This window comes from Castanea sativa, chromosome 2, assembly GCF_040712315.1.
Source record: "Castanea sativa cultivar Marrone di Chiusa Pesio chromosome 2, ASM4071231v1".
Taxonomy (NCBI): domain Eukaryota; kingdom Viridiplantae; phylum Streptophyta; class Magnoliopsida; order Fagales; family Fagaceae; genus Castanea; species Castanea sativa.
In genome coordinates this window covers 54,359,630-54,385,922 of record NC_134014.1, presented here as the reverse complement: position 1 = coordinate 54,385,922, position 26,293 = coordinate 54,359,630, and the positions used below count along the sequence as shown (strand labels likewise).

Below are 26,293 nucleotides of genomic sequence, written 5' to 3'. Positions count from 1 at the left end.
CCTACCAATGTTGTATTTGGACTATATGTGAGTTTACTTTGCATTTTTCATGTGGGCATGTGTAACTGATTATGATATGCATACGAACTATTTGTTGAAATGCCTCAATAAGTATAGAAGGAAGTTGTAGCAAAAATGGGTAAGGGAAAATCGAAGGACGGTGGTAATACAGTAAGAACTGGGTGGAAAGAACCAGCGGAACTAAAAGCTTTTTGTGATTTGTGTGCTGTTCAAGTCCTAGATGGCAAGAGGAATTGAGGAATTTTGAGAAGGGAAGGGGTTGATGCAGTGATTGAGCAGTTGAGTGAAATGGGAAAAGTGGTGACTCACACGCAGCTTAAAAACAAATAGAATCATCTGAGAAAACAGTGGAAGGCTTGGAAGGAGTGTTTTGAGCATGAGACTGGGTTGGGTTATGATTTTGTAACTGGGAAGCTTGAGGCCAGTGATGAGTGGTGGACCTGAAAGCTTCAGGTTAGTTCACCTTACAAAATTGTGAAAAACTCAACTGTCTACAACTATATTGTGTTCTAACTACCGGTTGTCCACATGTAGGTGGACACCGCTTGCACAACTGAACGCTTTTTTCTTGGTTTTTTGCAAATTTTCCTGAAAAGGTGGACATCGCTTGTCAAGCCTTTCCCCTTATTCACTGCCGGTCTTGCCCTTCGACGATGATGGGCCTTCAACCTCCATTGGGTCAACATTTGCAGAGGGTTAACATTGGGGATCAACAAATTTTTTGCTATCAGTGGAGTCCCAAGACCCTTCGATGCATTCCTTTGGTATTTCACCACTCGTGCAAAATGCATTTTTCCCCTTTGCAACTGTACCTTCAAACATGATTTCCATGGACCTAATATTTAGCAAAGGTTTGTTTTTAAAGGTTAATGCCTACATGTGGACAACTGGTAGTTAGAACACAATATAGTTGTAGACAGTTGAGTTTTTCACAATTATGTAAAGTGAACTAACCTGAAGCTTTCAGGTCCACCACTCATCACTAGCCTCAAGCTTCCTAGTTACAGAATCATAACCCAACCTAGTCTCATGTTCAAAACACTTCTTCCAAACCTTCCACTGTTTTCTCAGATGATCCCATTTGTTTTTAAATTGCATGTAAGTCACCACTTTTCCCATTTCACCCAACTGCTCAATCACTACATCAACCCCTTCCTTTCTAAAAAATCCTCCATTCCTCTTGCCGTTTAGGACTTAAGCAGCACACAAATCACAAAAAGCTTTTGGTTCCGTTGGTTCTTTCCACCCAGTTCTCACTTCATTACCACCGTCCTTTGATTTCCCCTTACCTATTTTTGCTACAACTTCCTTCTATACTTATTGAGGCATTTCAACAAACAGTTTGTATGCATATCATAATAGGTTATGCATGCCTAAATGAAAAATGCAAATTAAACGCACATATAGTCCAAATACAACATAGGCAAGAAGAGAAACACACAAAATTACATGAAGGAGAGAGAAACCCACATATTAGTGTCATGGAAAACACAAAAACCATACACAAATGTTAAACACAAAACCACAGATTGAAGCCTCATGGAAAATAATATAACTACACACCAACAAATCAAAGAGTATGAGAAATTAGACACAACTTACTCGTGAATGCAAAGACCCATAGTGGCGGCAACAAACGTCCCAAGCGGAGAGAAGATAAGCTTGAGCGAAGGAAGAACAGAGGGGATCGGGTTCGTTTGTTCCGCGTAATGGGTTTGCACTTACCCTATTTCCTCTGTTTTGATGGTTTATTAGTTGGTGGGTAGGTGCAATTCATTGAAGAGGAAGAGGAAGAGGACGGAGTATTGAAGAAAATTGAAGACATCTCTACCATGGTAGTTGAGAGGAAGAAACCTAATAATGCGAAAATTAGCCGTTGCCCTGAACATATCGTTTTGTGTTTACTCTGCTTTGTGGGTTAGATGAGTGAATAGTACAAGTGTAGCAACGTGTTTCCTTTCAAGATTGTGTCCATGAATAGTACACGCACACGCACAACGTTAATGAAACGGTGCGTTCAAGCTTTCATCCATGCGTTTCAGCTGGAACTTTTGCATGTTTATTTCATGGCATTGTAGCCATGGGTCCCATGGTAAGTAAAACGCAAACGCTACCTAAATCCAAAATTCACTATTTATTCTTTATAAATACAAAATTAAACCACTATTCCCTATAACTTGTTAAATACTCAAAACACTAAAGAGTTTTTCACTTTAAGCTCTATATGGCAAATACTCCCCTACAACGAAGACCAAACAAGCATGCAAATTTGTAGCTTGTAAGAAAAATTTCTACAATTCCCTAGTCATTTTTTATAAATTCAAAACTTCAAAAAGTATTATTCACTGTAATTTGTTAAATACTCAAACAATTAAAGACTCTTTTTCCCTTTTAGTTAAAGTTCTAATATTGCAAAAGTTTTATTACCAAACCCACTTCTTACAAAAATGTAAATTCACACAGAGTTTCCCATCTCTCTATTTTCTCACCCATACCCATGCATAATGGGAATGTTAATAAAAGAATGAGGTTTGACTCATAAAAAATAACTTAGTTTTGGGACATGTCAAAATGAAATATAGACCAAACAGAAATGAGACGCACGAGTATTTCTTACAAAAATGCCAAACACTCACACGACTCTCAAGTCTCACCCATATATACAAATTCTCAGTAACACAAAGCGAGAACTATGTAGAGTTTTAGTTTATCCAAGGCACTGCATCCCAATTATTTTAGAGGTACCATCAAGAGTGTTGCCGCAACAAGCACACTACATGGTCTTATTCTCTCATGGATATCAGGCTCATTCGGTGCCTCGTTCAGGATATTCCTTCAGGTTGAGGCGAAGAATGTAGGGATAATAAACTGAACCACAGTACAAATAATTTTTTTATCTTCATCGCACTTGAAATCAGTGACAATATAGGATCATAGTAATGGGCAATGGGATTTCCTGCCAAATCAATGACCATAACCCCACTACCCTTCTCCATTCGTGGTCTTCTATTGTACTTCTCCATGATTATTAGAAACTTTCGTATGAAAGGGTGTCTGAATGCTATATCCCATAGAGCTAAACGTGATTGCCAGTATTGCACAAAAAGGTACACATGAAAAAGATCTTAGGACTTGGGAGTACTTAAAATCATAAATGAAGCTTATTAGTCTCCTCTTTCGTGAGGAAAATGTTAATGGGTATTGTAAGGTGTCTGTTAAAGATGTTTATTGTAGGGTTCATTTAGGGTCTATTTAGAAACAATTTATTTAGTTGAAATTGAAAACTTTTTGCTGAAATTATTGTAGATAAAGTTAAAAGTTAGTTGAAATAGTACAGTAAAATTCATGAATAATACTAAAAACTGCAATGTAACCCATGAACAGTAACAAAAATAAGCTAAATAGTAAAATAAGCTGCCAAATATAATCTATCCAAATGCTACCTTAATAAAAATTTGTATAAATTAATGAAATAACTGAAAATAATGCTGAAGTAACAAGTGAAACTCAAAAGGTTGGCTTCATTAACTCTATATCTTATAAAATTGGTAAAAGATCTAACAAAAAATTTACTTTATTGACATAAAGTTATTTCTTAACGGATACCTTGTAATCAATAATAATATTAACAATAAGAACTATCCTAGATGTCTAAAGGTCAAAAGGAAAATACTACCATTATTATAAATTTTACTTTAACAAACTTATATTTGGTGGTGATAATAAATATAATTAATGTTACTCTAATATATAATATAAGAATGTTTGAATTTATTATTATTATTATTTTAAATGGTGATGCGTACATTAGGTAGTAAATTTAGTAAATAGTAATATCCCTAACAACACTCAATTAAAAAAAATTATTATTTTAAATATGCTTACAGAATTTCCTTACAGCGAACATTCATGGCATTAACTGCAAGTTGCAAAAAATTCATATTATATCTTGAATACTAAGTTAAGCAACGATCCTAATTAAAATTTGTATTTTATGCATTGCTAACAGTAACAGGCAACTGCTTATCAAAAAAAAAAAACAGTAACAGGCAACTAAATAAAATTTGGGTCATCCCTCAAAAAAATAAAATTTGGGTCTTACATGCAGAATGTGTTTTTCCTATATAACTGAATGTAAGTGTTACGAGTCATACACTATTATTTTGAAATGTAGTTGTTTTTCACTTGAGATATAGTTGTTTTTCTTATTTAGATTTGCATAAGATAAAGTTTCTATCTAGAAACTTTAAACGTAAAACAACATTATCTCATGTCGAGCTAAATAAAAGAGAGTTAAGAGATAATTTCTATTTGACCCTTTTTTTTTTCTAATACTACAAAATATATAGAAAAATGAGAAAAACTATCTTCAAATAAGTTCATCCATTGAAAATAAGAGAACGTAAGGACTAATTAAGGGGCACTTTACTTATAAAAGAGAGAGAGAGAGAGAGAGAGAGAGAGAGAGAGAGAGAGAGAGAGAGAGAGAGAGAAGAAGGGGGGGGGGGGGCACTTTACAAGCGTGGCAGCTGTTATGTAACTTGTGCAAAAATTATTAAAGAGAAAATTATTTGATTAATTTGTTCTCTTTTTTCATAATTTTTCACAACTTACTAATTATTTTTTTTTAATATTACCTCAGTCCTAATTTGTTTGTTCTGTTTAAAAAGTCAAACTTTTTAAGAGAATATTATTTATTGTCTTGTTTACCTTATAAAAATGTATAAGTTTCTAAAACTACATTTGAATAAATTTATCAAAAAATAGTTTTGAAAATAAAATAGAGATATAATAGGAATATTAGTAAATTAATGACTTTTATTTTTAAAAACAGAACAATATTTTAGGACATCTCAAAATAAAATAGCATAAACAAACCGGGTCGGATGAAATAATTCAATTTTTATAGCAAGGATCCAGATGGGATGACAATTTTTTTCACGGGTTACCCATTAATTCTTATTATATGTTAGCGGTATTTCTTTTTGTTTTTAAATCTGAATATGTTAGCTGTACTTACACGGTGATATGGACTCGTAGAAAAAATAACACGTATATGATAGCACATATATGATATGGACTCTAATTGTAGCCATTGTCAGTAGTCAGAGAAAATAGCATGTCATCGCGATCTATTACAGCCAGATTTTTGGATCGTGTGCAATCGGTGGGGATCTCTATCCTTATACAGGAATACATGATCCTTCCAATCGGTTTCTTTAAATAGTATATAGTATTGCGGTATTACTTTAGGAAAACAAAGATTTTTTTTTTAATAAAGAGAATTTCAACTTATGACATCAGCTCTTAATGATAACTCTTTATTATCAAACCAATATATCAATTAGTTTTTGGTATAGGTGAGAGTTGAACTCTATATCTCTTAAATAACCATCAAAAATTTTACCAGTTGAGTTAACTATAGAACCCACAAAAAACAAAAACGTCTTGTTTTTAGTTTTTCTATTAGTTTTGACTCAAAAAAAAAAATGCCCTACTCTTACAGCCTTGGTCTTATCTGATGGAATTTAAATTCATATTTAATTCGACCAAAGACACCATCATTTTCTTAATTTTTTAGAGAATAATGTTAAAGATACATATTATTTTATAAAAAATTTCACAAACTACTGATATGATGAATGATTATTAATAAATAAAAAAGTGATACTAGTAGTACGCCTAAATGAAAACTAATAAGAGGTTGACTATATTAATATATAAATATTTATTCTAAAAAAATATATAAATATTATTTTAGCTATAGATCTCTTGAATTATATTTTAGAGTTTTTTTTTTTTAAAGAATAGTGGTTTAGTTAGGCAATTTGAGAGCCTAAAATCACGAATCTAAAAAGTCATTTTGCGACTATTTATATAAAAGGATTTAGTTTACCTCTATTATTTTTTAATTGAAATTTTCTTTTAATAAAAATATGTCATATTACTCCTAACTAAATATAAATATAGGGCGGAGATTGCTGAATTACGTTTAAAATAACAGAAAATATATAGGGAAGCAAGTCAAACTTCGTACAAAATTACAAATGGAGAATAAATGAATACTCACCTTTTCAGAGTCAGCAACGATAAGTTCATTGTTGTGACCAAAAGCGATTCCCAAGAGTCTCCCACCGCTGTTGACCCATTTCTCCACAACCGAGTCAGCCGCTGAGTCGTTTACAGTGACTCGGCTGATCCACCCGTCATGACAGCCAGTGTAGATGACTCCTGACTTGGCATCATACGCTATATCTTCTGGGCCTATCAAATTCCCCATACCCACAAACTCAGACACTCGGAGCAGTTGGTCGCTACGTGTTGGCACGGTTATGACGTGACTATTCAACTCTGAAGGTGGCAGAGGAGCCGGGTCGAACGAGTCGAGTTGGTAGAGCATTGTCGCAGCTACAACGGGGACCAATACTGTGACAAAAAGAGTAAAGGGCCATGAGCTTTTTTGTTTGTTAACATCGGCGTTAGAGGGTCTGGGTAGGGAAGCTGAGTCGGGCTTTTTCGACTCGTCCATGGCTGTGGAACTCGGTACGCAACTGATTCTGTTGTGTCTCAGAAGATAGTGCGTATATATATATTACTAGAGTGAATGTGTGAAAGAGAGCTTTTTATGGATAGATAATACAGCCCAGAGAGAGCTACAGACCTTTGAAAACGTAAACCTTATTTTCCGCATTGTCGGATAAGAGATATTGTCAATGTCAAGGTGATAAACTCTGTGCAAATACAATGTTGTTAATGTAAGAAAATAAGAAATATGATTATTGGTTCAAATCTTTGTTGTTTAACGATGATTTAGGTGGAAACTATCTCGTACCCAAATGACCAAATGGGCAAGCATGAACTGTCCACGCCCCAATGGCATGCTGCATGCACTCGGTTCTATCTTCGGCTCCTAGTTGGTCATTTAATAAAATAAAGGTTCGGTTAAATCAATTGACCTAATAATAATTGTAGTTTGAAATATATAAGAAATATAGGTTTCGAATATTCCCGCCTATTACACCGAAAACCAATTAATGTATTAATCTGATAGTAAAATCATGGTAATTATCAAATCGTAGATGTTATAGGTTTAATTTATAAAAAAAAAAAAGTTTAATTTTAAATTTCATCATATTTAAAAAATAACAAAAGCCATTTAAGAAATCAACAAATAAAGAAAACTATCAAATCAAAATAGATTATGTAGTCAAGCTTCAAAGCCCACCAAATATCATAATAGATTTCTCACTAAAGTAATAAGTCTAGCATCGTAACATAATTTACAACTGATTGAGGTGGCAAATTATTAATAATAGATAATAAATAAGCGTCAAAGATAAGTTTATATGAGAATTAATAATATCTTGTTAACTTAATAATTGTAAAATTTATTGTGAAAATTGTTGCACAATTATATAACTCATTTCTCACCGGTAAATTCAGCTTTGTGGTAACATTGGTTGGCGCCCAAAGGATCCCTCCACGGCTCCACTATAGTGACATTAATAACCTGTATTCATTCTTCCTTGCTTATGTTTAAATATTGATGTGTTTTTTTTTTTCTTTGTAAATTCTGATCCATCGTTCGAACAGCTAGATAAAAAGTTCTTTTTTAATCATAAATTATATCATATCATAAGATTTTTCTTCTCAATGGATTAATCCAAGATAAGTTTCCCTAAATCCATTACCCAACCAAGTGTATTATTAATTATATGACTTATTTAACAAAGTTGTGACTTGTTCGAATAATTTAATGAGTCATGTGATATTTTTGTTTTTTTAAAAGGTAAATAGTAGTGAGGGAAGGAGAGGCAAGGTTTGAACCATTGAGATGAAAAACCATAAATGATATAATTACCATTAGGTTATCACTTGAATCACATGAGTCATGTGATTAACATATTGATGGTCTTCTGAACTGCCAGATAATGGAACTTGCATTGACAGAACGAGTGTATACCAAATAATCAACATGAACAAAATATAAAAAATGAATTTAAGAACAATCTCTTGGTGCTATAGATTCACACAAGAGTATTGTCCTCAAAATGTTGATTTGTGCTAACTAAAGTAAAACTTGTGCAACAAGTACTTAGGTCGAACAACTCTCTAAGATTAGATCATATCATCAATCTTTGTGTTGGAAGCACTTCCACATAAAGAAGTTCAAGAACAATCTTTTAACTATAATGCATTTCCCTTACCATCACATAAGCACAAATACCATTTGCACAAGAAAAAAAATATGTAGGAGAGGATGAACACTTTTAGGAGATCGAAAGAATAGTGTTATTGTTCTGATCAAGATAGAGAGAAATTAATTCTTAGTTGAACTTCTGAGAAAGTGTTTTGATGATGTATTAAATAAGCCACTGAGTTGATTATATAGCAATAAAATAATGAATTAGCTTATAGATAACGAGTTCCCTTAAAACATTTGTTAATAGAAAAGTTTAGGAAATTTTTAATACTACTTTCATGGGAAGTGTAAAAGCTTTTTATTTAAATGGAAACTTTCTATGAAGATAGTTTTTTGCATTTTCCTATGTTTTGTAGTATTAGAGAAAATTGGTCAAAAGATAACTATCTTTTAAACTTCTCTTATTTAGCTTGACATGTGATAAAATTTTTTTTTATTAAAATTTTTTGGAAAACAACTCAATCTCAACAAAACTAAAGAAAAAAAAATAGTTATATGTCATGCGAAGCTAAATAAGGGAAGTCAAGAGATAGTTTTGTGTTTTCCAACTCATTTTAAGGTTGTCACCAAGTATAAAAAAATGAGATAATTTTCAAGAAAATATTTTTTGAAAAATGATTTTTTTTTTCTAAAAAATGTTACTGTCAAAACAAATAGATCATCACTTTTTTTTCCCATAAAAAAGTTTCTAAAAATAATTTCTAAACTAATATTCTTAGAACATCCGTTAACTTTTTCCTACAAATAAACTAAGGGAAATGTTAACAAGCACTGCACAGCGTTTGTTAACGTTTCTTTTTTTGTGTTTCACTCAAAAAAATGAAAAAAAATTGTCAAAAAAATTGTCAAAAGAGATAAAAAAAATTGTCAAAAACTGAAAAACTACCAAAAAGCTGAAAAAATTACTAAAAAATTATCTCAAAGTGGGTTGTTAACGGGCACCGTAAGGTGCCTGTTAACGCAACCCATAAACGAATAAAGTTTACGTTGCCCGTTAACACAACCCATAAACTAATAAAGCTAATCTACAACAGTCTAATCCAAACAAAAATAGTTATAAAAGCTCTAAAGTATGGAAAATAATAGGAAAAAAAAAAACAAAAACAAAAAACCCAAGATAATTGAAACTTATTTGGATCCGCACAAGACGAGGTGGGATGCACGTGTAACAAAGTTAAGACTTAGGGTCCGTTTGGATAGAACTTATTGCTGAAAACTGAAAACTGAAAACACTGTAGCAAAATAATTTTAAAATGTGTGAATAGTACCGCGGGACCCATTTTTAATGAAAAAGTTGCTGAAAAGTGAAATTTGTAGGTCCGTAAACAGTGTACGAATGCACTGTTCACAGAAGATTTAGTCAACACTTGCGACTGGAGGAAAAAAAAAAAAACTTAAAACGCAGACGCAGGAATAAGTTTATCCAAACGCCCTCTTAAGCTCATACTAGAGCCTTCATTTTGAGACATAGAGAAGGTTCAAAGTGGCTTATAAATACAAGAAAAAGTTCACTACAAAACCAACGTGGAACTTACAACAGAAATTATTAGGTTAAAAATGAAGGAATACTAAAGTAGTTCTCCCGACTTATGAAACGCTATCACTTATTATAATTATTTATTTTGACATTATCCGATATTATCACTTTATGCAAATGATTATTTATCTATTTTTTTATGGTGACATATATCATACGTAGACATGATCCAACTCAACTCGTCAAGTGGCAGAGGAGCCGGGTCGAACAAGTCAGGTTGGTACTTGTTACAGCTTTGTCGCCGCTATAACGGGGACCAATGCAAAATAAAAAATAAAACTTATAAAAAAAAAAAATGTGCTACGTCCACAACATTTTTACAACACTTTTATAATAAATTATAGGTGGTTAGTTGTTATTAGTTCAAATTTGAACCTAACACTAAGATTACTTTTTTGCCCCAACAATAACAACCAGTAACATCCTGCCACTTAAAATTTGTTGTAAAAATGTTGCGGACATATCATTTTTGAAAAAAAAAAAAAGGATGAGTCAGCATTTTTTGGACTCGTCCGTGGTTGTGGAAATTTGAACCTTATCAAACTTTTTTTTGGCTCAAGATCTTTGTCAAACTTTTTCAACTTTGTCAGTGTCAGCTGTCTTATTTTAATAAATTCTCAGTGCAAGTAAATATAATATGATGTTGTTAATGTAAGAAATAATAATATGATTGATTCGAATGTTATGTATTAATTAAAATAATTAAATTTTCATAAAATATTAAAATAATTAGAATAGAAACATTGAGAAGCTTCTATTTGGCATTAACTTAAAAAATCAGTTTTTATTTACTATTTAATTTATTTTTGTTACTATTTAATTTATTTTTATTATTATTTATGAGTTTTATTACATTTTTTAATATTATTTATTATTTATAAATTTCACTTTATTATTCCAGTTACCTTTTAGTTTCATTTACAGTATTTTAAACAAAAAAAAATTCAATTTTAAATAATTAAGTTGCTCCTAAAGAGACTCTACGTCAATATATACAATTTTAGTTTAATAAATTCACAATTTTTGTCACCATTCTTTTTATGCGGTAGATTACGACTAACTGACATTTCAAATAAATCCACAACTCTTTTCCTCAATCAATCACAGTCTGCCAAGTTTCACCAAAAAAAAAAAAAAATCACAGTCAGACAAGAGTTTTGATCAAAGACTTCTAAGTTTTTTATAACTTCTAAGTTTTAACAACCAGTCAGAATAGACGAAAAAAAAGAGATTTGATCAAAGAAAGAGATTTTTTTGTTTTGTTTTGTGAGAAACGACAAAGAAAGAGATATGATCAAAAGACAATTAGTGATAAAGCAAGAAATAATGGAATTTTGCTATTGAACCCCCTAAGATACAATAATTTATTGCCGACTTCATGGTTGAAACTCTACATTTGTTTATGCAGGTTGCAATCCTATCCCTTAATGTCCCAGCAATGCATGAGCTACATTTTGCAGTTCTAGTTATAGGAGCTCTTCTCTATACATATGATAATTTTGATACAAGTTGTTAGGTCCATAGCATATGTATTAGTGTTGGCATTGTGGCGAATTATGAGTGTTGTGTTTTGGAATTGTAATTCAAGATCAAAACAATGACACAAGATCAGCTTAAAAAAGCAAATTTTTCGTGACTTGGATTGAGTCTCGATATCAACCTGGATTCTAGCCTCAACCTATCAAGGTTAATGGAACTAGATACGTACAAGGCCCAATATTTGTTTCAGCCCAATTCAAACATAGGATATAAAAAGAACATTATATATAAGTTGGTCTAAGAGTTTTTATTTTTAAAGGAGAGAAAGCTATGTTTGTGAGTATAGGATTTTGTAACCAAGATTATTCTAATGTCACCGTACTGAAGATATCAAAGTAGATTTGAAAATTAGTTGGTAAAGAAGTTGAACTGCTATCAATTATAGACTTGTTGATGTAAAGAAAACCTTCAAGTAGTCCTTGGAGTCGTGTCCGAAGTTCTAGTCATGGTCACAAGTGCGTCATCCATGGAAGCAATTCATATGTTGAAAAGTCCAAATGTTCTAGTGCAATGAAATGTTTTTCTTGTAAGTTGTCTATGGGTCAATAGAGTCCAGGCAAATGATTTCTCTTGATTGTAAAACTTCTTTTATCATAGTGAATTTACTTCATTGGGAAAAAAGTTTTCTCGCAGTAGTTTTTCTCTTGGTTAGTTTTCTTTTAAGTTTTTCACTTCACTATTATATCATTGTCTCCATTGATATTGATTTTGAGCAATAATTATATCGAAGTAAACTACCGGTTGAATGATGTAATAATTTCTAGTGGGAAAAACATAAGCACAGCTGAGTTAGAAACAATTTTGTTTAGTCATCTTGCAAGACACTGGGGGATAAACGCCTTGAGCATTTGTGAAGTTAAAAGAGGGATATGATGATGTTGATCCTCAAGAAATAATCAAGTTTTGTCAAGATCATTTACCACATTATATGGTTTCTCGGACTGTCATTTTGAAGATTTGCGAAAAACAACAGGAAAGACACAACAGTTAATTTTGAGAGAAAAAGAAATGGCTATGGGCAGCCTTTCTTGGGGAAAAAAAATTATAGCAAGTGTTGTAGGCTTGTAGTTGTAGCATGTTAATCTTCATGAAATGTAAATTTTCATTATTTGTTTTATGATAAATGCTAAAAAATTCTATATAAAGCATTCTTATTAAAGGTGCTAAAAATGCTAAATGATATTTTTTAGCAGTTTTAGCACCTCAAATGATAAAAATCAACTTCCATCAAACATGCTAAATAATAGCTCACTGTAGTTGGATTGTAAAAAAAAAAAAAAGGTTTTTTTATTCACCAACGGATCTATTTCTCATTTCTGTCTCTCTTTCCTATCTCACTTCTCTCTTCTTTGTCCTGTGGTTCGGCTTGGTTCGATGGTCAGGGTTATGATCTGATGGGTTTGGGTTGTGGTCTGATGGTTGTGGGTGGTGGTGGTGGCAATGGTTTGATGGTCAACGATTTTAGTCCAATGGACATAGGTCGTGGGTCTGACAGTCCAATGGTCATGGTGGAGGTTCGGCGTGGGTCATGAGTCACTGATCTACTAGGTTTGCGTGTGTGTGATGGGTTTTGATTCATTGATCCGATTTGCGTTTCCTGTGGGTTTTGGTTCACCGATCTATTAGTGGCGGTGATGGAGGTTTTTTTTTTTTTCTGCTGTGGTTTGTGGTTGTTGTTTTGGTTCGACGTGGGTCACCGATCTACTGGAATTGTGAATGTGTGATGGGTTTTGGTTCACTGATCTAGTTTTGGTTCAGCATGATGGGTTTGCTGGTGGCAGCGGTGGTTTTTTTTTTTTTTTCTCTGTTGTGATTTTTTTTCTTTTTTTTTTTGTTAGTTGTGGCATGGGTGGTAGGTTTGTGGTGGTTGTGGTATGGATGGTGGGTTTTTGGTCAGTGGTTGGGTGGTGGGTTTTGTGGTGACTGTTGGTAGTGTGGTGGCCGACGGTTCTGAGAATAGTTGGATTGAGAAAGAGAGAGACAGAGGAGAGAGAGAGGAAAAATAAAAAAAATTGAATAAAAACTAATAAAGAAAGAATATTTAAATGAAATAGTAAAAAAAATAGAAATTTTGATGTAGATTGTATTGTAAAGTGATGTGTTAAATATTATAAAATTGGTTTTTGAGATGTTAAATGCTAAATTTTTTAGAACCTTTGATGAGAATGCTCTTAGTCACTAAAGAGTTTTAAAGGGGTCTCTAAAGTTTAAAATAGTCTAAAGGTTAAAACTAAAATTTGTGACTTTTAGAAAAAAAAATCTCTTCAATTTATAATTCATCGTTAATAAATTCATAACTTTAAAACACTATTCGCTATTAATTCGCTAAGCCCTCAAATTGTTATAGAGTTTTTCAGTTAAAACTTTATGTTACAAAAGCTTTTATAGTTAAAACTCTATTTCCTACAGCAGGTACACACAATATCAAACAGGTACACGTAATCTCTACTTCCTACAACAATGCCAATTAAGCCAATCATACAAAGCCTCCAACCTCTCGAGTCTCATCCACCATATGAGAGAGAATTGTTCTATAAGACGATCTCATGAGACACTTATTCGATAACAGGAGTAAGAACCATATAGAGTTTTAGTTTATGCATGGCAGTATATCCCAATTATCTTAAGGTACTATCAAGGGGTGCTACAGCAACAGGTACTTGGTCTTGTTCTCAGATTCTCATGTGGTGGCCCGAGCAGGATATTGTTTCAGGTTGAGGCGAACAATGTAGGGAAGGACGACTGAACCACAGTACAAATGATTTCCTATCTTGATCCCACTTGAAACCAATGCCAATCCAGGATCATAGTAATGGGCAATCGCATTTCCTGCCAAATCAATGGCTAGGACCCCACCATTCTTCTCCATATGTGGCTTTCCTATGTACTTCTCCATGATTATTAGAATCTTCCGGATGAAAGGATATCTGAATGCTATATCCAATTCAAGTGTATGTCCCTACCAGTATTGCACACAAAAAGGTATTCATGAAAAAGATGTTAGGAATATTTAAATTCATCTATAAAAAAAATTAATATTTGCATTACTAGATTCGGAAAAGAAGAATGAATAAAGCTCATTAGACATTAAAAAAATTAAATAAAAAAAAAAACCTTTGCATTATTATTAGTGAGATTTTGCTAATATGTGCCTTAAGTGCATACAATAATTAATTATCTTTGGAAAAAAATTTCTTGAGAATTAAAAAAGTAATGACAGTTTTTTTAATTTTCGAGAAAATTTTACCAATAATGGATGGAGGGTACATATTAACCAAACTCTTATTAGTGTTAGGATTAGGAGTTATATGCATAGCTCTCTTGTTCTGAAATATCACAAAACCATGGTTGTTTTACGTTGTCAATGGTGATTCTCCTCTCACTTCAATATTCCAAAGAACCATGGGACTCCAACTTTGTCTCAGTTGATTTCTCTAAGTGATGATTCACACTTAACACTGCAAAAGTGATACACGTGATTTTAATAGTCACTATAAAAAAACTGGCCTACAACCGCGGTTTTAAAATGCGGGTATAGGTCCATTTGTCCTATAGTTGCGCTTATTAGTGTCGCCTATTCACTAAGAGAGAGATAGAGATCAGGGATACTTTTTTTTAAGGTAATTGTTTTTACTTTTTTTTTCTTCTCTCATGCAATTGCTCTCAATGGGGGGCTATACATTGTCACATCCCCATTGATGGCCATGCAATGGAGTAACTCTTCTTTTCTTTTTCTTTTTTTGGTGAACAAAAATGGGGGGATTTATGGTTATATTACACCCTCGGGCAGGGCGCTAGGCAACTAGTGGAATAATTACACCTGTGGGGGGTTTTAACCCCACTAAGGATGCCCACCAACGAAAACCTGCGGGCAGCGGGACTCAAACCTAGGTGTGATGCACGAAGCGTCCAAGCCTTACCCACTCAGCCAAGCCCCCGTTGGCGGAGTAACTCTTCAAGTGTTACTCCCAAGACTAGAGAAGTAGGGTGCTGCTCCAATTAATCTTTGCATGCCCAACTGATAGGTGCCTAGATTAATAATTAGTCATGCTTATAGAATTCCTTTGAACCAACCTTCCTAGAATCAACCACAAACATTTCATATCTCTATTGTATAATTTCTTCGAATACTAGTAATTAAAACACCAAAATATCCTTTTTCATCCTCTTGGCATTATCAATCTAAATTAAACAAGGATCCTACTTAAGTTTTGTATCTTATGCATTATTAACACAAGCAATTAATTAAAAATTGAGTCTTATACACTAAGTTTACCCATATGATGCAATATAAAAATTATTCATCGTACAAAGTTCTTCCATAATGTGGGTTACTATAATAAATACATTAAAATGATTAAGATAATTTATTTGAAATGAAATTCTAATTAGCAAATTACAAATGTTTAAAACACTGCTTTGATTAGAATTCTATTACCAAAAGTTTCCTCGTTTTATTTTAAGTTATTTTAATTTTCTATCATAATTTTTGGCTTTGATAAAATTTCAGTCTTATACAATTTGCTACTGCAGTCAAATAACTTGAAGGTATTTTTTTCCCATTATCTATCTTATTGTTTAATTTCATTGATATAAGTGAAGTTTTTCTTTAATTTACATATGAATCTTAATTAAATTATGCTTTTCACAAGCTCACTACTAGTTAAAAAATATAGCCAATTTTTCCAAGGAAAGTATAAAGTAAGAATTGACTTACCATTGCCAGTGCAATCCAATATTGATCTTCTCCATCATATCGAATGTTATCAGGCAAGCCTGGCAGATGATCAATAAATTTTTCTACTCTTCCTTTTTCCTTGCCTTGTATGTGATATTTTCCACACCTCCTCCTGCATTAGTAACCCATTTGGAATAATCAAAACTTCCACTGTGCGAAACAAAAATTCAACTGTCATTAATTACTAAATTCATTGTTTTCTAACAGCTTTAAGCTTTTTGGAATAATAATTAATGATTTATCATAGTATCAAAACAAGTAATCTAAGCTTCAATAGCTTGCAACATTATGCAGATCATGAAGAATAAAGGCTTTAACGATAGTCGTGGTGGCAACTTATTATAGTCTATTGAGTTTAGACTCTATCTCCAACTTATCTAATAGACAAAATATTTTAGAAACAATGATAATTTATCAGAAGCAAACATGAGGGATCTAATAAAACATTTTCTTCAAGACTGAGAATCAGCAAACATACATTGGGGTTTCGCAAAAGATCACATAATTCTGATCAGGTGAGACTACTACACCATTGGCAAAGTAGAGGTTATGGACCAGTACCTTGGTAGTTTTGGTTGCTGGATCATAACTCAAAAGTCTACCATTGGGCCTACCTTCCAAAATGTCCCAATTGGACTTACTTAAACTATATTTAAATGAAGCATCTGTGAAATAAATTATGCCATTGTGTGCGACATCTACAGCGTCTGTCAATTTGAATTTTTGCCCATCAGCCTCATCTGTCAGCAACTCCACCACACCGTCTGCTGTCACATTTAGGAGGCCCTGTTATATATCACATTTCATTAATATAAAACACCTAATAACCATTGGTTTCTGAGGACCAAGGAGCACTTAACAAGCATGGCAGTTTTTCTGTAACTTGTGCTAAAATTATAAAACAGAGATTAATTACATTAATTTGTTGAGTACTGTTATAGATATAACATTTTTTAGTAATTTTTTATAATCAATTGTTACAAACAAGGGGGGAGGGGAGGATTTAAACCCAAGTTCTTCTTATAAAAAAGATTAGACAATGCCACTGTAGTACTACACTCCTGATCACTACTTATTGAGTTGTTATTTAACTGTTACTTGGTATTAATAACCCTTGGTATAAGGTAAATTGGTATTAATAACCCTCTAACTTGGTATTAATAACCCTTTAACTGTTACTTGGTATTAATAACCCTTTGGAGTACGTTGGTATTAATAACCCTCTAACTTAGTCCTTATAAGTTATAAGGTAAATTGTAAATTACACCCCTTTAGTTTGGAAGTGTTTGAATTTTACACCCTAAAATTTAAAATTTGAATTTTACCCCGAAATTTTCAAATGGTGTTAAGTGACATTTATGCTTAGGAAAAAAAAATTATTATAAAAATATGTAATACTTGGCATTAAATTAATCCAAACCTTATAGTAGTTTTGTATTTTATCTTATTCCTTTTATACATACATACATACATACATACATATATATATATATATATTATTTACTTACACACGTTATATTGTTTTTTTTTTTTTATAGAGAATTTCAATATATGGTATCCTTTTTTATGATAGCTCTTTATTATCAGACCAAAACATTAATCAATTTTTAGTATAAACGATAATTAAAACCTAAATTTCTTATTTGTTATATATATTATTTTAAACACGTTATATTTGAATTTTAGAAAATAGCACATATGAACTCCAATTGTCACCCGGTACAATAAGCATTGTCATTACTCACAGAAAATAAATAGCATGTGATGTGAACTCGATCTTCTACAGCCACGTATGTGATCCTTTTATTAGTTTCTTTAAATAGTAGTACAGTACTCGGAGAAACAAAGACTGTTAATAGTTTCTAGCAACGTGAACAACCTCATCACCAACCAGAGAATGTGAATGGTCTTTATAAAAAAAAAGAAAAAAAGAAGAGAGACGGGTCAGGAGATCAGGTACAATACTTAAATATATAGTGTAAGTTGGTTGCATTTTGTCATTTTAGTTTAAAATGTTTTTATAAAAATAATGACAACTCTATAAAAATAAATAAATGTCATACAAACTTAACAAAATAAATTAGTTACACTTAGCAACATTGACAATAAATAATAAAAACTAATAATGAACTACCATAGAAGGATTTTAAAATATAAAAACTCGTAAAAGTTGTAAAATTTCATATATTTGCATTTTTTAATGACTCAACATATTCAAAAAAAATTTTATTAACTTTTATTTAATTTAAATTTCTTAATGACACACCTAACAAGAATTCTTAGAGTCACCGCTACATATGAGAGCGAGTTAAAACTTGTTAACTCAACTAGTATAAAAAATCATGTCTAGATACCGTTCCTCGTTAAAAGAAATAAATAAATACACATTGTTAGTAATCATTTATTGTATGCATAAACTGAATCTTAATTTTTTTTTCAGCATTTCTTGGTAGTTGAATATATATTTTCATTTCTTTGTTGATTAAATTTTTTTAATTGAATATATATTTACTAAAATAAAACAACATCAAATATAATAATTTATTCACTTCCTTTTTAAAAAAAAATAAATAAATAAATAAATTGTAATCTATAAAAATAAAATTAACAACATACTTTCATCCTGAGAGAAAAATTAACACACGATCTTATATCTATGGTTATGGTAGATTTATTATTCAATTTTTTTCTAAAGAAATATTAATCATTCAAATTTAAAATAAAACATTATATACTTTTAGTCTAAGAATAAATGATCACTCACCTTTTCAGAATCAGCAACGATAAGTTCATTGTTGTGACCAAAAGCGATTCCCAAGGGTCTCCCACCGGTGTTGACCCATTTCTCCACAACCGAGTCAGCCGCCGAGTCGTTTACAGTGACTCGGCTGATCCACCCGTCAGCACAGCCCGTGTAGATGACTCCTGACTTGGCATCATAAGCGACATCTTCTGGAGCTTTCAAATTCCCAACACCCACAAACTCAGACACTCTGAGCATGTGGTCGTTACTTGCTGGCACGGTTATGACGTGCCGAGTCAACTCGTCAGGTGGCAGAGGAGCCGGGTCGAACGAGTCGAGTTGGTAGAGCAAAGTCGCCGCCACAACGGGGACCAATACTGTGACTAAGAAAGTGAAGGGCCATGAGCTTTTCTGTTTGGTAAAAGTGGCTTTAGAGGGTCTGGGTAGGGAAGCTGAGTCGGAGTTTTTCGACCCGTCCATAGTTTGTGGAACTCGGTGATTGACTTTGTTCTGTTTCAGAAGATAGTAGTAGTATTCTTCATTAGTGTGAGAGAGTTTTTGGAGGAGAGCTACTGACCTTGGAGATCTATACTTGTAAGAGCCTCCAAGTTGCTAAAATAGCGGCCCAACATCTACTAAAAAAACAGCTCCATTCACGGATGTATACCTAAATTTTTTTACAACCGGTGAATAGTAAGTTCTTTTTATTTAAAATTTACTATTTATGAGTTTGTAAACTAAAATAATATATATTATTCAATTTTTTTCCTTCTCTCTTACTTTTATTCCCTCACTTTATATTTATAATATTATTTGATGGGAAGGTTTATATTATTTTAATGAGTTAAATATAAAAATAAAATTGAGATTTGAGTGAATTATAAAATGAAATGGTAAAATAGATAAAGTGGTGATTGAATATGTAAAATAAAGTTTTTTTCTTTTCTTTTTGCATCTTGAGATGCTAGTGCTCTAAGATGATAAATTGGTTAGTTTAATCAGTAAAATTTTAGAAAATATTACTTCAATTAGTAAGGTTTATTGTGATATATTACTTGTAATACTACAGTCTCTAAAAATAAATATAAACCGGTAAATATCTTGTTATTGGACAAATATATTTATAATTCAAACTCACCTATTATCTTTTTTATTTATTTTTATATAAAATAAAATTTTTACTCTAATTTAAATTAAATGTGTATATATATATATATATGTGTGTGTGTGTGTGAATTTCCTTTCTAGAGATTGAATTTTGACTCTTACCTTTTACACCTTACAAATACTTATACTTGTAAAATGACCACTGTATTAAAGATAAGAAATAATCATTCTTCCAATAAATACATGAAAAATAACGCCAAATTAGTATTTTTTTTTAGATAGCCCAACGTCAAATTAGTTATTAACAATAAATTATAGATAGAACCCTTTGGGACTCACCCATATCAAATCAACAAATAAATAAAACAATATCAAATCATAAACTCAGCTTTGTGCTTACATATTTGGCGTCGCTGTCAGTCCTCATCCCCATTTAAAAATCATAAACTTGGCTTTGGAGTAATATGGTTGGCTTCATCCAAAGTAACATTTATTATTGCCAAGCTTTCGAGTACATCTAGGGGTCCACCCTATGAATTGACTACAATATCTACTTATATTCATTTTTATTTTTTGCCGCTTATGTTTAAATATTGATGATATTTGTTTTGTTTGTAGAATATCCGTTCCAGCCAAAAGTTACATAAAAAAAGCTTTATATTTATCATATGACTCATGTCATATCATCAGAGTTTTCATCTTAATTTTGAATAAAAGTTTCTCTAATTAAATCTGTTACACAACAATACAAGCGGGCAACCAACTGTGCTATTAATTTCTTCATTAAAAAAAAAAGTGTACTGCAAACATTTGAAAAAAGGGTACTATTAATTAAAACTTATATATATATATATATATATATATATATATATATATATATATATATATATATATATAAACCTTGTGTAACTATTAGGGGGAGTACAAGGCCCCAAATAAATATGAACCTTTATATGCTTGGAGAAGCCGCCTGCTCAGGGATTAAGCTATGAGTTGGCCCGTAGAAGGTCGAGGATACGGATGAGGAGAGTTTCAGACGAATCCAAGAGAACTCAAGATTTCATTATAAAGGTCAAGGCACAACTCTGGAAAGACTAGTGGTTAAAAGGGGACATCCTGAAGCTTCTAGATGCACTAGTATTAAAGAAAATATCAAGAGTAAAGGCTGTCACATCCGCGTTAAAGGCTTTGCACCTACCTCCCTGGCCGCATTAATGGGGAAGTGACCCCTGAACGGTGAGGTGGAAACTTCTAGTTACTGTTCAAAAAGTATCAGGGAAGGAAGTATAAAAGGGGGGTAAAGGCCAAAGAGAAAGGAGGGGGGACGAAGAAAGAAATTAAGAAATTGTAATCTTTAAGGAAGAAAGAGAAATAATAAAGAAGTAGTCCTCGGCTCGAGTCCGAGGAGATCCATTTGCAACTATCATTCGTTATTTACCTGTATTTACTTATAAAAGCCTGTTATTAAGCTCCCAGTACTTCTAATCTAGGGTTTAGGCCCACGCTCTACAAATTTTATTATTTAAGGCTCATTGGGCCGGAGCCCGTGATTGTTTTTGGGTCCAGGCGCAATTGTGCACTTACAACTATAAGTAATGTTACATCACTCAATAACTTTATTAAATTTATATTTTGAAAATCTAACCGTTGAATTACATGTTCTATATGTTCTTAATATACATATCAATTTTTATGTCAATCGGATGTAATTTACCATTCGATTTATAAACTCATCTTTTATACACTATTTTAAACATTACTTAAAGGATAATATATATATAAGTCTAATTTTATGCCACGTGTCCCATCTAATCTAAACTTTTAAATTTTTGTGTCAAGCGAGTTAATTCAGTATAAAAACTTGATTTCAATTAAAGTTTATCATATGATTCATGTCATATCATCATTTGAATAAAAGTTTCTCTAATTAAATCTGTTACACAACAATACAAGCTAGCAACCAACTGTGCTATTAATTTCTTCATTAAAAAAAAAAAAAAAGTGTACTGTTAACTTTTTTGTCAAACATTTGAAAAAAATGGTACTATTAATTAAGACTTTATATATATATATATATATATATATATATATATATATATATACACAAAATTACACTTTGTGTAATTATAAGTAATGTTACATCACTCAATAACTTCATTAAATTTATATTTTGAAAATCTAACCGTTGAATTACATGTTCTATATGTTCTTAATATACATGCCAATTTTCAAGTCAATCGGATGTAATTTACCATTCGATCCATAAACTCATCTTTTATGCACTATTTTAAACATTACTTAAAGTATAATATATATATATATATATATATATATATATATATATATATGTCTAATTTTATGTCACATGTCCCATCTAATCTAAACTTTTAAATTTTTGTGCCAAGCGAGTTAATTCAGTGTAAAAATTTGATTTCAATTAAAGTTTAATTTTGCGCCATGTGTTCCATCTAATTTAAGTTTTTTTAATTTTTGTGCCAAGTAAGTTAATTCAACGTAGAAAATGAAGAGTTCATTACTAACTAGGTAGTATATATATATGAGAAATGCTAACGAATGCCTTTAGGGCATTGTTTAATAATCCATTTTTTAAAAAAATTTATGGAAAAAAAAAAAAACTAATGTTTTGACAGCTTTTTTCATTTCCCATAAAAGTAGTGTCAAAACTTTCCTAAAATAGCTTATTAACCAATGTCCTAAGGGCACTCATTAGCATGACCCTATATATATATATATAATACTTTCATGGAAGTATAAAAAGTTGTTTATTTTTATGGAAAGCCTTTTGCGAAAATAGTTTTATGCATTTTCTTAAATTTGGTAGCATCAGAAAAAATTGGTTAAAGGAAAATTATCTCTCAAACTTCCCTTATAACTTGGCATGTGATAAAATTGTTTTTCACTAAATTTTTTTTGGAAAAAAACACAATCCAACGTGAAACTAAAAAAAAATTATATCTCATATAAAGCTAAATAAGGAAAGTTAAGAAATAGTTTTCTAACTCATTTTAAGATTATTACTAAACATAGAAAAATAAGATAATTTTCAAGAAAATACTTTTTGAAAAATGATTCAATTTATAAAAAATATTAACGTCGAAACAAATAGAGCATTATTTTTTTTCTTTTTTCATAAAATTTTTTTAAAAAATAGTTTATAAACTAATGCCCTTAGACCATTTATTAACTTTTCCCTACAAATAAAGCTAATCTCCAATGGTCTAATTCAGACACAAACAGTTATAAAAGCTCAAAAGTTTGGAAAATAATTGGAAAAAAAAAAACCTAAGATAATTAATACTTATTTGGACCCATAAAAGACTAGGTGAAACGCATGTGTAATATAAATAAGACTTACGCTCACAATAGGCCCCGTATTTTGAGATATAAAAAAGGGTCAAAGTGGCTTATAAACACATTAAAAAGATCACTCCTAACCGATGTGGAATTCATAATAGAAATTATTAGGTTTATCGAAAGAAAGCTGAAGCGGTGCTCATAACTAATAAAAAGCTATCACTTATATAAATATAACACCATCAAATGATTCTTTATTTTTTATTTTTTGTATTGGCAAGGAAGCTAACTTATACATTTGTATAAATTGATTAAATTCCGAGTCAACTTGACCCTAGTTGCAGCCATGGCCCATGAGCTTTTTCGTTTGCTAATAGTGGCTTTTAGTGGGTTCGGGTAGGGAAGCTGAGTCGGTGTTTTTTGGACTTGTCCATAAAAATTTCGAAATTTCAATGCCACAAGGAGGAATGGACTATTCAACTGTAAATGTATATCGTTTTCCAATTTGTCAATGTCAAGGTGGTTATTTAAATTCTCTGTGCAAATAAAAATAATATAATACTGTTAATGTAAGAAATAATAATCTGATTGATTCAATCTTATGTATCAATTAAAATGATTCAGTGAAAAAAGGTATCAATTAAAATAATTAAATTTCCAAACACTATTAAAATAGTTAAAGGATTAGAAACATTGAAAACCACGTCAATATGGTTTTATTTAACTTTTAGAGATCTTTTCATTTAGTATTATAAATAAACTCACAATTTTTGTCATAATTGTTTTATACGACAGATTGGTAGTCTGTGACTTACTTTGTCACTTTCAAATGAATACACTTCATTTTGTTCTTTGTCAATTACAATCAATCAAGTCAATAGCTATGACTAAAATTGTGCTTTCTTTTGTGATATTAAACTCTTTTTGTAACTTTTAACAACTGGTCAGAATATATGGCAATTTTTGTTATTGATAAATTGATGAAACGACAAAGAAAAAGATTTGTAGTTTTTTAAGAAACGAAAAGAAAACAGATATGATCAAAGACTATTAGTAATAAAGCAAGAAATAATGGAATTTTGCCATTGAATCCCCTAGGATACAATAATTTATATGCCTACTTCATGGTTGAAACTCTAGATTTGTTTATGTAGTTTACAGCCCTAGCCCTTAATGTCCCAGCAATGCATGAGTTGCATTTCGCAGTTCCAATGGTAGGAGCTCTTCTCTATACACTGGCTTCACACTGGACTCCATATGTATTAGTGTTGGCATATTAGTGTTCGCATTGTGACGAATTATAAGTGTTGTTGTGTTTTTGAATTGTAATTTAAAATCAAAACAAAGACCCAAGATTAGCTTTAAAAAGCAAATCTTTTGTGACTTTGACTCCAAAGTCCAATCTTGATCTATCGAGTCTCAATATGAACCTCGACTCTAGCCTCAACCTATCAAGGTTCATGGAACTAAATTCCTAAAAGGCCCAATATTTGTTTCAGCCCAATTCAAGCACAACTTGTTGGGATATAAAAAGATCATTATATATAAGTTCGCATAAGAGTTTTTTTTTTTTTTTTAAATTTATTTGAAAGGAGAGAAAGCTATGTTTATGAGTCTAGGATTTTTTAACAAAGATTAACTCAATTTCACCATACCGAAGATATTAAAGTAGACCTGAAGATTAGCTGGTGAAAAAGTTGAACCATTATCTACCATAAACTTCTTGTTGCGAAGAAAACCTTCAAGAGACTATTGGAGGTCATGTCAGAAGTTCTAGTCGTGCTCACAAGTGCGTCACCTATGGAAGCAATTCATATGTTGAAAAGTACAAATGTTCTAGTGCAATGAAAAATGTTTTTTCTTTAAGTTCTCTACAAGTCAACAGAGTCCAAGCAAATGATTTCCCTTCATTGTAAAACTTCTCTAATCATAGTAAATTTACTTCATTGGGAAAATGTTACGATTTTGTTACACACACCACGCTATGATTTTTTTCCCCATATTTTTGTCCCCCCAGATTTAAGATCTTGGCTCTATCCCTACACATAATCTCTTTTTCACACATAACTGAATATCTGAGTTCATGTCTTTAGTTTGTATCATTTCCTTCCTTTTAGCTTAAGAATGCTTAAGGAATACCTCAATTAATTAGGAAACAAAATGAACTAGACATAGGTGACCAATCATACTTAGAAAGCCCATGATTTATTTTTACTCTTAAAAAGTTAAAAAAAAAAAAAAAAAAAATCTCACTACACGTCTCTCCAAGTGTCTACATAAGTCATACATCACACACGGGAACTAGACCCCATAATGATATATACTTTACTTTTAAAATATAAGAATAAACAATTCAAATTTTGCATAATTTGGTATTATCTCATAATTTGAGCAAAGAGCCTTCAACTTACTTCCTTTCATACAAGTGGGAGGGAAAAGTCCAAAAATTGAAGAAGAAAAAAAAAACATTATAATCCTCTCAAAATAGATCAACCAACACCACCATGTAAACATTAATCTTGTCATTAGGATGCTAAATGAAGATCATGGATAGTATTACCAAAGAAATCTGAAGTGATATTTTTTGTATTAGAATTGAGATGAAACTAAAGATTTAAACCACCAATCCACCATACATCTACAAATCAGCAAAGAAACTCTTTGAACTCCACTAAAATCGATTCCTTTAGTTGCACTTTTTCTCTTGATACTTGAAAGATTCAAACATCAAAATCAAATACACACATAGATGCCCCCCTCTAATTAAACAGTGCCATCTTGATCCCATTAATATATTGATATGTGATATTCCCTCAAAACGGTTAATAAACAAAGGATCAAAAGGGAATAAACGATCCATAGTAATAACATCTAAAAAGAAAAATTAGATTGATTATATGAAAAAATCGATGATAAAATTGGTCATTTACAAGGATCAATTACAGTGTCCATCATCTAAACAAGCTTATAAGAAAAAGTGGAGTTGTTTCAGATGCAATGAAAAACACAATAAGCAGAATCCAAATTATAAACCATGTGTTGGTTATAGATTCTATTGCAAAGTCAAATGCTTATTCCTAGTGAATGAAT

General features: G+C 31.5%; 2 protein-coding genes across 2 annotated transcripts; both read right to left on the bottom strand.

Annotated features, from left to right (window-relative positions):
• Nucleotides 1-2,659: 2,659 nt before the first annotated feature.
• LOC142625537 (protein STRICTOSIDINE SYNTHASE-LIKE 5-like) lies at nt 2,660-6,575 on the bottom strand. Its single transcript, XM_075799173.1, has 3 exons — nt 6,024-6,575; nt 3,907-3,914; nt 2,660-3,145 (listed from the first exon to the last, which is right to left on the bottom strand). The coding sequence occupies exons 1-3, from the start codon at nt 6,548-6,550 to the stop codon at nt 2,844-2,846; spliced, it is 837 nt and encodes a 278-aa protein (XP_075655288.1). The 5' UTR covers nt 6,551-6,575; the 3' UTR covers nt 2,660-2,843.
• Nucleotides 6,576-13,610: 7,035 nt separating this feature from the next.
• LOC142623483 (protein STRICTOSIDINE SYNTHASE-LIKE 5-like) lies at nt 13,611-19,417 on the bottom strand. Its single transcript, XM_075796910.1, has 4 exons — nt 18,803-19,417; nt 16,517-16,824; nt 16,018-16,150; nt 13,611-14,259 (listed from the first exon to the last, which is right to left on the bottom strand). The coding sequence occupies exons 1-4, from the start codon at nt 19,259-19,261 to the stop codon at nt 13,981-13,983; spliced, it is 1,179 nt and encodes a 392-aa protein (XP_075653025.1). The 5' UTR covers nt 19,262-19,417; the 3' UTR covers nt 13,611-13,980.
• Nucleotides 19,418-26,293: the final 6,876 nt, after the last annotated feature.